Below are 12905 nucleotides of genomic sequence, written 5' to 3' on the forward strand. Positions count from 1 at the left end.
AAAGCAGGTTTCTGGCCTTTGTTTACCTTCTGTATTTGAAACAATGTTGCGATCCTGCTGGCTGAAGCCCGGCTGACTAAAGCAGGTTTCTGGGGTTTTGTTTAGCTTCTATATTTGTTACAATGTTTCAAACTGCAAGCTCAGAGGCCGGCAGCAGTAGGCGGGGAACCTGGTTTCCTCCGTCACTGGAGCAAGCAAGCCTCCCTGTTCGCGTCAGCTGCCTGGCTGCCGGCCGCCATCTTGGCTGGCAGTTAATTTGCATAAGGATATGCTGATTAGCCAATGGGAAGGGTAGCAGAGGTATGGCTAATTACCATGTTTCTCTTTTATTAGATAGGATTTCTTATTCACAGTTACCTGTATACAATCAGAAACTACTGGGCAAGCAAAGAAGCAGAAAATGTTATAGGTAATCAAGAAAGAAAGAAAGAAAGAAAGAAAGAAAAAAGAAATGGAACCACAGATAATTCATATATGGGAGTTAGCAGATAAGAACTTAGAAATGATTTGATTAATATGTTAGAGAAAAGTCAAAATGAATGAAGAGATGAAATCTAAAAAAGTCAAGTGAACCTTCTAGAGTTGAAAATGTATAATGATATATCTGAAATTTAGAACTTATTGGATAGGTTTAGTAGCAGACTGGATATAGCAGAAGATAGGATTAGTGAACTTCCAAAAAAAAAGACATTAGAAAGTATCCAATTTGCTTAGAGAAGAAAAGGAATGTAAAGAACGGAGCATAAGAGATAAGTATGATACAGTCAAAAAGTCTAATTTACATATAACTGGAGTTCCAGAATGATTACTGGTGGGGGGTGGGGTGCAGGCAGAGGGTAGTAAGGCAGATAGAAATTTGAAGAAAAATGTTCAGAACTAGATTCATGTATTCAAGTAGTTCAGAAAACCATGAACTAGATAAGTACAGTGACAAGCGTGGGTGTTATTTTCTAGCTCACCAGAGACTCCATTGAAACTGCAGCAATATTAAAGGAGAAATTTTAAATAGCGAGGGATCACTCTTTGCTTTTTGAACTGTCAGCTTATTACTTCAGTCATTACCAGTGTTGTTGGTATATTGAGCAGGTTATTTATACTTGCTTGGAAAATCCTTTAAACGTTACAGTACTTTCAAAGTAAGGATTATAAGGTGCAGTTACAACTTTTGGTATAATTGGAGAGGAATGATAACATATAGCAGAATATGGTACATGTTATGGAAGTCACTGAAATATGTTATTTTTTTTCACATTGGAAGTTCATTAAAGGGAGCCAATTCTATTCTTCTAATACTCTTTCCAAAGAGATTTGGTTTTATTTTTAGAATATTCTAAGTGCCTTATTACATAACATATTTTGAGTTTGTTACATAATTCTACTTTAATAGCCTCAGTCAGTAGAATATGCTTCTAATATAGGTTGTAAGATTTCATCACATTTATAAACATGATCTAGAGGTAGCCTTCTTCAGCAGTTATTTTTTTAATAACTTGCAACTTCCTTATTAAGCTTAACATAATGGAAAATACAGCAGTTCTTGAAGCCAATAAATTGACTTGTTTTTGCACTAAAAGAAGGCACTTCTTCAGGATTTGATGTGTTTTTTGTTTTTTTAAATCTGAGATTCTTCATTTACTGCTAAGACTTTCTCTTTGTTTTAATAATTTCAAAATATTAGCATTTTGGAAAAAATTGTGTTCAAATCAACCTGACTTCTGCATTGAGCTGTATCATTCTCTATTTACTAATCTGTTTTGCACTAATCAGCTAAACACCATTGTAACAGAACAAACAGGATTTATTTTTGATGTTCTAAAGTTAGCAATTTAATGAAAATGTTCTAAAATGATGGTGGTGATGGTTGCACAATTTTGTGAATATACTGAAAACCATTCAAATGCATATCTTAGGTGAATTTTATGGTATGTGAATGATATCTTAGTAAAGTTATTGTTTAAAGTTGGCAATTTCTCATTTCTTGTAAAAATGAAATTCAAACAAATTTGAATTACACCACTAAAATGATTGCATTCTTTCTTTTCTCTAGGATCCTATTGTTAATTTTGAACTTCCAATTCATTTGGAGAAATGGTTTCCTCGTCATGTAATAAAGACCAAACGGGAGGACATTCGCGAGCTCATTTTGAAACTTCATTTGCAGCAGCAGAAGGGCAGCAGTAGCTAGTTAATCTGTACAAAGATGACAGATGTTCTACATGATTACAGGAAAGCTGCTTACCAGCATTTGTGTTAGCCAGCTCACAGAGAAGAAAATAACTTGTAGTAGTTTTATAAGTCATTGGCCTTTATTTAAAATATATAAGGTGTATTATTAGATTGTTGGGATCTTATAGATGAAGAGGAAATGGGAGTGAGATACATAAACTTATTAGATAGAAATGGAAATTTCATAAATATTTGATATTTTTCTGATTTAATATGCTTGGATTATGCAATAGCATATGTAATGTGGGAATGTTTTTGTAGATAATAAAACTATGTGATCTGTACTTCCACATAACGGGAGTTGAGGGGAGCTAGGTCCTCCCTGCTAACAGCCCCAGTGCTTGTCAAATTTTTTGACAAGTCACATGATATTGTAATTCTATTCTTTGCAGCTCAAGCATGCAGTATGAATACTGTGTATTTTTTTTTTAACGAATTTAGTATCAAGGCTTCAGAAAGTGCCATTTATGGCATCCCTTCTGTATAGTGTAAAAGAAGACATAATGTTAGCAAGATGATAAAAATTCAGTCTTTCAAGGCGCAGCTTATTTTTCTCATCTGCTAAATGGAACCATTACTCTGCTGTAATTTTTTTTTCCTTTTTTTTCTTTATTTCATATGTGGGTAACTGAGAATTTAGTTTGTTCATTCAGGGTGAAATTTGTAACAAAAAAATGTTTTAAAAATTATATATGTAACTCAATTTGAAGTATAGCTATATACTGACTGCTACATTACTCCAGAATATATGTACACAATTTATGTAAGTATACAAGATAAAATTGGTGTCCTTATAATTTTAATTAAAAAATGCCCTCAAAGTCTTATTTATTGTTAGAACTAAATATATAATTTTATAGCTCTGTTACCCAGTATCCATCTGTAAAGCCAGATTGCTATCATTGCTTTTATATTTTTAAATTGGTCTTTTTAGAGACCTGTAATTCCCATGGAGCTTACTTTTTTTAATTCAATGTTTAGGTAACAGTTACAAATTCATGAGCTGAGGGTGGTATTATAGAAATACTTCACAGCCCTCTAATGTTATCAAGAATATTTTGAGGGGACAATTATAGTGTATTTTCTCAGATAAGGAAAATGTTTTTTTAAAGAATATTTTAATCTTCTGTTTTAAGCATCTCTTGGATTTACATTGTAACTGTATATAAAGCAGTGAAGCAAAGGAAATTTCAGATAAAGCTAAAAGTAGGAACATTTTATTTCAGAATCATGTGAATTGATATTGTCAGTTAAGCCTCAGTGTTTTTAAGCTTTTGTTAATCTTGCCACCATCTTTATATTGTTAAAGATATTTGTCTTTTGGAAGTTTCCTATAAAGAATCTTATAATTACATGTTTCATTCCCAATTTATGTGTGTGTAGGAGGGGACTTTTTTAGGTGACTATTAATTGTTTCATACATCAAATTTTGGTAGAGTAAATATATAATACATTTTCTTGTGACTTCTTAATATTTTTGTTTGTGTGTTTTTCAAAGATACCACTGTCTTTTATCATGTTTTGAAGATTGTTTAAAATTCATTTTCCTAAATTCATTTGGGAATGGTTTGAGAATATCAACATTTTATATTAAACATATTTACAATTCATTAGATTGAGGTATAATTTTTTAAAGAAATGTGTGCGTCTTAGAAATAAATTTTGAGTTGTACAGTGGCCAGTGCATATCATGTGGCTGATGCTTAGATTAATTTTCCTTTCTGTTTTAACAAGCATATTGCTAATTTGATTGTCAGTTCAGGAAACATTTGGCAATTTTCTAGTTACAATAAAATGAATGATAGATCTTCTGAACTCTTTATAGTATAATGGGAGAAGTGGACATATGAACAGTCTTAATATTCCCTGGTAAAAGCAATCATACAGTTTCTTTGGGAGCACAAGAGGGAGTTCATCCGTGTGTGTGTGTGTGTGTGTGTGTGTGTGTGTGCGCGCTAGGGAGAGGGAGAGGTGGTAAGAGGGTTGTCAGTGGACAGGGAAAACCTTCCTGAAGAAGATATTACTATTTTTAATTCACAACTCTGGGGGTTAAAAGTAAAATGATAGCTTTGCAAAAATATGTTTTTATTGCGTTTTAGAGAGAGAGGAAGGGAGAGGGGATAGATAGAAACATCAATGAGAGAGGAACATCATCAATCAGCTGCCTCCTGCACACCCCCTACTGGGGATCGAGCCTGCAACTTGGGCATGTGCCCTGACTGCGAATCAAACCAGTGACTTCTTTGTTCCTGGGTCGACGTTCAACTGCTGAGTCACACCAGCTAGGCAAAGGTTAGCTTTTAAAAAAGAGTGATATTCAACCACCTTAGAAAAAGTTTATTAAAGTGAATTGATTAAATCAGCTTTTCTTTTTTGTTAGGGAGAAAACAGGTCTAGATTCATCATACAGAGCCCTTTCTAAACTGGTTTCTATCTTTATCCTCATCTTTCCACTCTGACCTACTTTTTAGTCATATAAAATTGTTAATTTATACTGTAATTACTTTTGGCTTAACACCAAGCTTAAGCCTTTTATTCGTAGGAAATTACCTAGGGTTTTCTTTTTTCCAATATTGTTTCTTAGGAAATGTACTGAGCTTAAATAAATGTGAACTGTCAGCTGTAGTCAACATTTTTTTTAAATGGTGAAAAAGTCCTTTAACAGTTAACTGTGTCTGGACTGGAGAACTGAGTGGACATGCATGCTTGGAAAGCCTGCTGGACCAGATTGTATAAAACCCTGCTTCCCTCTGCAGTCTATCGTAACTGGGCATGGAAGTTTGGGAAGTTTGTTAAAAGACATGGTTCTGTGTGGATGAGGCTTCCTTATGCTGGTCTGGTGTGGTCTGCATAAGGTGGTCTCTTCTCTTACATCCCTTCTGGGGCCTAGAGAAGTGAGGGTCAGGACTCCTATGGAGACTCCACTTGAAGATACGCTTTATTTGATGCATTGCTTTCTGGGCTGTGTATCAAATACGAACGAAAGGAGCTAGGTTATGGACTGTTGTCCTGTGAGTGTGAACCCAAGATCATAGGTGGTTGTTTGGAATAGATGTTGCAACATTGCATCTCCACACCTCAGGCCTGCACATGCCAGTCCTTCTTTCTAGAACACCCTTTCACTACTTCTTGTCAACTTTATTTTTTTTCCAAATCTGGCTCAAATGTCATCACCCCACATTTGCTCAAACAGAATAATTCATTACCTCTCTTGTTCCCCCATAATGACTTGTTTATATTTTTCTCATCAGTTTTATTTCATTGTTTGTATACATGTCTTCACCTATAGACTACATGCTCCTAAAGGACAAACATTTTGCATTTGCTGTATTTAGTATGTTAGTAGCATATAGTCAACACCTGGAAACTTTTGCTGAGTCAATAAATGATTGTCAACTCGTTTGGAATTAAAGAATGGATGAAAGAACCTGGTACTTGTTATTTCTAAGCACAATGTTTGTTTAATTTCTTACCAACTTATAATTTGGGGTATATTTCTTGAAGCATAAGGACCATCAGATGAGGTTTTGAAATATTTCCTAAAAAATCTCAATGAAAACTCAAGGAATATTTTTTTCTGAGTAATTAAAATTAGATAATCTTCTCATCTATAGGAAAAAATCCAAAATTCTTGGTAAGACTTTCAAGGTATTTCGTAATCTACCTCAACCTTTTCAACCTCCATTCCCAACCTATTTTCCCGAGGCTCCTGTTCCTGCTTTAGCAAATACCTTCCTATTTTCTGTACAGATTGTGTATTTTTCTACCTTATTGATCATGACCAGGTTTTTTCCCTAACTCCCATCTCCTCCCACTAACCCTCTCCACCTCTGCCCACTGAAATGCCACTGCACCAGGCCGTTCAAGGCCTGGCTGAAATGTTATCTTCTCTAATAAACCCCATTTAGTTTTCTAGTTGGAATTAATCTTTTTCCTGGGTTCCCCTGGCACCACCTTATGGTAGTCATCATGTACTGCCTTGTATCATAGATGCAGTTAACTCTAAGAATGCTGCAGTTAAAAGGTACACTAAATGTGAAGTTAAATGAATTGATAAAATGGTAAATGTATTTAGAAGCAAATGAACCCAGCTGAAGTTTTCATACTATTTTTTTAAAGTACAGATTTTTGAAATCTTACAAACTATTTTTTTATAGAATATAATAACCATTGTTAGAGTTCTTAAGTAAATACTTGTGATATAATTTAAATTAGGGAACATTTATTCCATTCTGCAGTTTGAACAAAAGAGAATTCCAAAATTTGAAACCTCTTCAAACTTTATGAACACTTGTAATGAAAGACAAATAGTATACATTAGTTTAAGAATTTTCATATTTCCCATTTTTTTCCCAGAAACCCTGTGATATAGACAGAGATTATCATACCTAATTTCTTTGGAGATTAAATCAGTTCAAGGAGTTTAGGTTCACCAAAATCAAATATTAAGTGGTAAAAACAGAATTTGAACTCAGGGTTGCCCAGGGTTTTTCTCATTCTAAGTACAGAAATGTTTCCAGAATACTGTGAGTCTCAGAAGATCTCCTGGCTTGTTGGAGTAGGCCATCGAAAAGAATTTCCAAGTAGCTTTTGTTACCTTGAAGTTCTCCACTGAGCCTCACCGGCCGGGCCTTCCTTGGTCTGAATTATCAACATGAAACTTTTCTTTGAACTTTCTCATTTTACTTAGCTAGTAAAATGTTCAGCTTTTTCCTCCTACTCAGCAACAGTTTGGCAAATAAAATTCGTATCAATATATTGCAAATGCTTCTGTGCACATGTATTTATTTAATGGTCATTGAGATTTGTGAGCTTAACTAAGGGCTGAAAATGTGGTTTGTATGAGCTTGTGTTAAAAAATACACTTGAGCCCTGACCTGTTTGGCTCAGTGGATAGAGCGTCAGCCTGCGGACTGAAGGGTCCCAGGTTCGATTCGGGACAGGGGCATGTACCTTGGTTGCGGGCATATCCCCAGTGGGGGGTGTGCAGGAGGCAGCTGATCGATGTTTCTCTCTCATCGATGTTTCTAACTCTATCCTTCTCCTTTCCTCTCTGTAAAAAAAAATCAAAATATATTAAAAAAAAATACACTTGAGCTTTTCCTAAAGCATAAAACAAAGGATAATTTAACACACTTAGTTTAGGATTCTTCAGAGAAAAATGTGCTTTAGATCATTAGAAAACATTTTTATTTTTAAAAAGAACTGAGGTATATCACATACTAGTAAGATAAATTCAATGCTATATGCTAATAAATTCTAGCTTCCACAAGGATTATAATGAAATTATTTTCTACTAGGTTTATTTGATAAAAACAACTGTCTTAATACAAAGAATTTTATCTGGTCCTATGGGGTGAGGGATAACACACTGGGCCATACCAAATTAAGCAATAAAGTTATTATCACATAGTATCCTTTATATTGTGTGTGCAGTATGCACCAGGTACTATTCTAAGCATTTTCTGTATATTATCTAATTCAATCCTCACACTAGCTCTATCATAGCAGTAGTTTACTACTACTATCCCATTTTCTAGATAAGAAGACATAGTAAGTGGTTATAGTGAAAGATCTTCAAATTTTTTATCAAGGAAGGAAATGTAAGGGCAGTGGATTTATTACAAAGAGAAACAGCTCCAAGAAAAGTAATTTTGTACGTAGATCTGTACTTATGAATTAGCAGGTATAGTCAGTTTGGACATTTTATGCTTATAAATTGTTGATTCTAGAAGAACCCAGAGAACATTTGAATTGATAAGATTCGACTAATAGACTCATAAAAATTGTAAAACTTAGTGAAATATACATGAAACGTTTTTAAACAAACTGCTTATTAAAGGCAAGGAGAGTGTTAGTAAAGAGCTTAGAGGGCTAGATTAGAATAAAGAAATTGTCTCTCCCCATCTGCTCTAATTAGCTTATCTCTCCTGCTTTCATAGCATGCTGAAGAGAGAAGAGTGAGGGGTACTTTGAAAGGACACCGTTTTTATTTACGCTCATTTATAATGGTTTTGGAATGTTTGCCAATTCTCAAACATAAATTTTTAAGTGTTAGATCTTTCCTGTAACAATTTGTTACTGGAAGCTTCAAGGCTTTGGGTGCTCAGTTAAGAATTTTGGTCTTTCCTCATCTCTTTGGTTTTGGCCAAATGATTATGTTTCCTCATTCTGGGAAGATTTCTTTGGGTATTTTGATATTTGTCCTGATAGAAGAAAACCTTTCATCATTAACAGGTACTTTAAAATTGACATTATTTTTATCCTTTTTTATATCTGTAATGTATTCTCTGTAAAAATAATATTTGATGTGACTGCTATAAGAAATTGAATCAAATACTATTCTATTAATCTTTGATATTGATTCATTTACACTGTTTTAAGAGCTCTCCAATAATTTTGGTTTTCCTCTTCGTTAGTATTTCCTGGTTCAAAACTTACTTCCTTTTACCTCTTGTATTGAAATTGGATGTATACTTGACTTCAATAACCAACAATCTGGAAACGAAGGAGTAAGAGTTAAATGGAGAAAAGATTGAATACTTCACTCCTCTCCTCCTTAGGCACCCATGTCTATAATCTGAGATTGACTTGAAAAATCCTTATGTGGCACAAATGGTTTTTTTTGTTGTTACCTTTCAGTTTTTCTTTGTTACCTTTCGTACTGTATCTTCATTTATCACCAGAAGCCTTGTTTATGCCTTCACTCTGTAGCACAGTCCTACTTATCTTTAGAAGAAACCCAAGAACCCACCAGTGCAATTTCTCTTCTCCCTCCTGACTCAGAATCCGCAGACTCTTCCCTGTCCAGTGGAAACAAACGACCCCGGGACCACAGAGAAGCTGAGAGACACTGGTTGCTTAGAAGAAGGCGATCCACTCTGTTCCCTAATGGAGTAAAAATCTGCCCTGATGAAAGTGTTACAGAGGCTGTGGCAAACCATGTGAAATATTTTCAAGTCCGAGGTAAGCCAAGATCCAAATCCTTGGGCTCTGTAATGGCATTCAAACATGGTTTTATCACATTTGTTGTGTCTCATTATAATTCACAATTTGTGATCATTTAGATAGGGACTGAGCCAAATATCTTTCTACTAGCTATGGAAAAGGGACTTGCTAAGGATATAGTATTCATACACCTTTGGAGGAAAGTTGACATTTTTTAACGAGAGGAAATGATTTAATTCTTTTTAAGCACTTTAAAAATATCTGTTCCTGTTATGGAATAAATGAATTATAATTTTCACTTCTTCATTACAGTAATTTGCCTAAATATACCTACAAAATATATTTATGAAGCTATACTTACCTATTTGACTAATTAGTTACTTTATATACATAAAATATCAATTTCAGTATTTTATAGTGTAGACATTCTATAGACTCATGCTGGTTATTCTCTGGTTGGTACACATAAAACTTTGACATCTAAAATGATGGCACTTCTCACAATAGACCTTATTGCAACAAAACTAGGATTTTATTTTATTTTTAGCTAAACAGTATTATCCTTGATTTCATACCTTTTTATTATGTGAACTCATTCTCTGTTTCCTCTGTTTACTAACCAAAATTGCTTAATTGACCATAATATATTCCTTAGATATTTGGAGGACTCCCAAACTTTGCTTTTTGCCCCTCAAGAACCAATAAAAAGCCATAAGATAGATGTGATGCTAGTAAACTAAAGTGGAGAAAGATGATGAAATGATGCTGAAACCAGGCTTGCTCATTCATGTTTAAATAGTCAATAAATATTTATTTAGCACTTACTGTTTTTTAGGCACTGGGCTATATGAAGCTTCACTCTGAGGTGCTACTTTATCTTCTCCTTATTTTCCTCCATTTTGTCCTTCCCCTCATCCTCCCTCACTAAAAGCACGTGTTTAAAAAAATAACAATAACAGATATTACATATATTTATATATTTGTTTTTTTTGTTTGTTAAAGTGGCATAATGTGTTAGCACCGTCCTCCCTCACTAAAGCACGTGTTTAAAAAAATAACAACAACAGATATTACATATATTTATATATTTGTTTTTTTGTTTGTTAAAGTGGCATAATGTGTTAGCACCTTTTATTTTTTTGGAGAATATTTGTATCTCTTGATTGTATTTGGGCCTATCAAACATTATTAAGCAATAAGCTTCTCTTTTACTTTTTGAATGGAAATCCTTTGGCCTGGCCTTTTGTGTATAGGACATATGCCAGAAATAGCAAACTCCAGAGAGTAGGAAGACAATAAAGGAACTGAAGATGAATGAGAGTGACAGTTTATAATTTATGAAAATATAATTTCTACTACCTGCATTTAAAAAAATATTATTTTAAAGTTGACCAGAATATCTAGATAGCTGCTTGTTAAATTAAAGAGGAAATGATCAATCATAACCAAAGGAATGTGGTTATTATGCCTTTTAATTGCTTTACTCTTTTGTTTATAAACTCACAAGATACTATTGATAAAGAAGCCAACAAAAAGAAAAATAAAGCATTCCTAGAATAACTAATTTTAAAATACAGATGCTATGAAAGGGATTATTGGAAAGGCGCCTTCTAACACTAAAACGGCTGGGACAGTACATCAAGATTGCAACAATGTTGATATAACTGTTACTGTCATGGTGTTGAGTATATATTTCATTTGTTATATTTTTAAAAATTAGGAAAAATTAATATTTCAACCTAGATCTTGATTTTGAAGAGATTTTGAAGGAGACAATTGGATTATGTCCTTAGAACCAAGGGTTTGGAAATTGGAGAGATCCATTTAATGTCCAACCAATGATCTTAGCTCTTTCCACAAAGCTAACTCAATCTAACGATTTGCCCAATTTTTCCTTCATAGAGTATTTGGTATCATTGCTACTTGGTGTAACAGTTTTGAAAAATATCTCCATTTAAGGAAGAAGCAACTATATTTAACCTAATGATTTGTAGAATTAAACAGATATTTAGGTTGGTTAGAGTAGAATGTAATTGATAGTATCTTTCTCTCTTTAAAAAAAAATCATATTTGTAGTTGGACCTTTTAAAATATAGTTTTATTAAGACATATTTTGATGGATTATAAACCACATATTTAAAGTATACAATTTGATTAGTTTTGACAAATATATTTACCCTTGATATTATCACTACAATTAAGATAATGAACTTATCAATCATCCCCAAACATTTTCTTATGTGCCTTCCCTCTCTTACCACTTCCATTTACCTCAGTACTGAGGCAGCCACTAATCTACTTTCTATCATTATATAGTATTTTGCATTCTATTCTTTTTTACATAAATGTAATCACATTATGTACTCTTGTTTTTGTTTGGCTTCTTTTACTAAGTGTAATTATTATTTTGTCTACTTTGTCATTTTATATTGGAATTTTATATTACTATTTAAAGATTGGAAATAGACTGTGTCTTAGGCACATAAGAAGAAATTGTAAATTTTGGATAGTAACCCATTATCAGATGTATCATTGGCGAATATCTTTTTCCATTCAGTAGATTGTCTTTTTATTTTGTTGATGATGGTTTCCTTTGCTTTGCAAAAACTTATTAGTTTGATGTAGTCCCATTTGCTTATTTTTTCTTTTATTTCCCTTGCCAGAGGAAATATGTTAGAAAAAATATTGTTACAAGACATATCTGAGATTTTACTGCCTATATTTTCTTCTAGGAGCTTTATGGTTTTGAGTTTTACATTTAAGTCTTTAATCCATGTTGAGTTTATTCTTGTGTATGGTGTAAGAAGGTGGTCTAGTTTCACTTTTTTGCCATTTGCAACAGTATGGATGGACCTAGAGGGTATTATGTTTAGTGAAATAAGTTAAATAGAGGCAAACACTATATGCTTTCATGTATATGTGGAATTTAAAGAACAAAATAAACAAACAAAATAGAAACAGACTCAGGTACAGAGAACAGACTGATGGTTGCAGAGGGGGTGGAGGTTGGGACCTGGGTGAAAAAAGGTAAAGGGATTAAGAAGTACAAATGGGTAGTTACAAAATAGTCACAGGGGTGTAAAGTACAGCACAGAGAATACAGTCAATATAATTATAATAACTATGTATATTGCCAGGGAGTACTTGAAATATTGGAGGGGGGGAATCACTTCGTAAAGTATCTGATTGTCTAACCCACTATGCTGTAATAATCCTATCTAATAATAGACAAACATGGTAATTAAATGTACCTCCGACACGCTTCCCATAGGCTAATCAGGGCGATATGCAAATTAACTGCCAACCAAGATGGTGGCCAGCAGCCAGGCAGCTGAAATGAACAGGAGGCTTGCTTGCTCCAGTGATGGAGGAAGCCAAGGTTCCCCGCCTGCCGGCCTCTGAGCTGCAGTCTAAGCAACAATGTTGCAATTATAGAAGCTAAACAAACCCTAGAAACCTGCTTTCAGCCAGCCGGGCCTCAGAGCTGGAGCTGCAACAGTGTTTCAATTATAGAAGCAAAACAAACCCAGATACCTGCTTTCAGCAGATGAGGTCTCAGAGCTGGAGCCCAGCCTCAGAGCTAAAGCCGGCTCTCAGCTCCAGTGACAGCCATAGAAGGTAAATAAATCCCAGAATAAAAAAAAAGAAAAAAAAGGAGAGGTTGGGAGCTTCAGTCCCCCGCCAGCCTGAAAATGGCCCTCAGCCCCTCACCCAGGCTGGCCAGGCACCCC

General features: G+C 34.2%; 2 protein-coding genes across 12 annotated transcripts in view; both read left to right on the plus strand.

The window, feature by feature from the left end:
- SENP7 (SUMO1/sentrin specific peptidase 7) overlaps nt 1-3839 on the plus strand; it is a 164592-nt gene extending 160753 nt beyond the window's left edge. For all 7 annotated transcript variants that reach the window (XM_014528306.1, XM_014528305.1, XM_005880182.2 and 4 more), the window contains one exon: nt 2048-3839. In XM_014528306.1, coding sequence (XP_014383792.1) covers nt 2048-2185 — 138 coding nt within the window. In that variant the 3' untranslated portion in view covers nt 2186-3839. The remainder of the gene's footprint in view (nt 1-2047) is intronic.
- A 4290-nt stretch (nt 3840-8129) lies between these two features.
- Nucleotides 8130-12905, plus strand: part of IMPG2 (interphotoreceptor matrix proteoglycan 2) — an 80060-nt gene continuing 75284 nt past the window's right edge. For 4 of the 5 annotated variants that reach the window (XM_014528300.1, XM_014528304.1, XM_014528301.1 and 1 more), the window contains exons 1-2: nt 8130-8463; nt 8941-9192. In XM_014528300.1, the coding sequence (XP_014383786.1) occupies nt 8379-8463; nt 8941-9192 (337 nt within the window). In that variant the 5' untranslated portion in view covers nt 8130-8378. The remainder of the gene's footprint in view (nt 8464-8940; nt 9193-12905) is intronic. The other variant, XM_014528303.1, reaches the window with a different exon arrangement.

The sequence above is a fragment of the Myotis brandtii genome, unplaced genomic scaffold, assembly GCF_000412655.1.
Source record: "Myotis brandtii unplaced genomic scaffold, ASM41265v1 scaffold63, whole genome shotgun sequence".
NCBI lineage: Eukaryota > Metazoa > Chordata > Mammalia > Chiroptera > Vespertilionidae > Myotis > Myotis brandtii.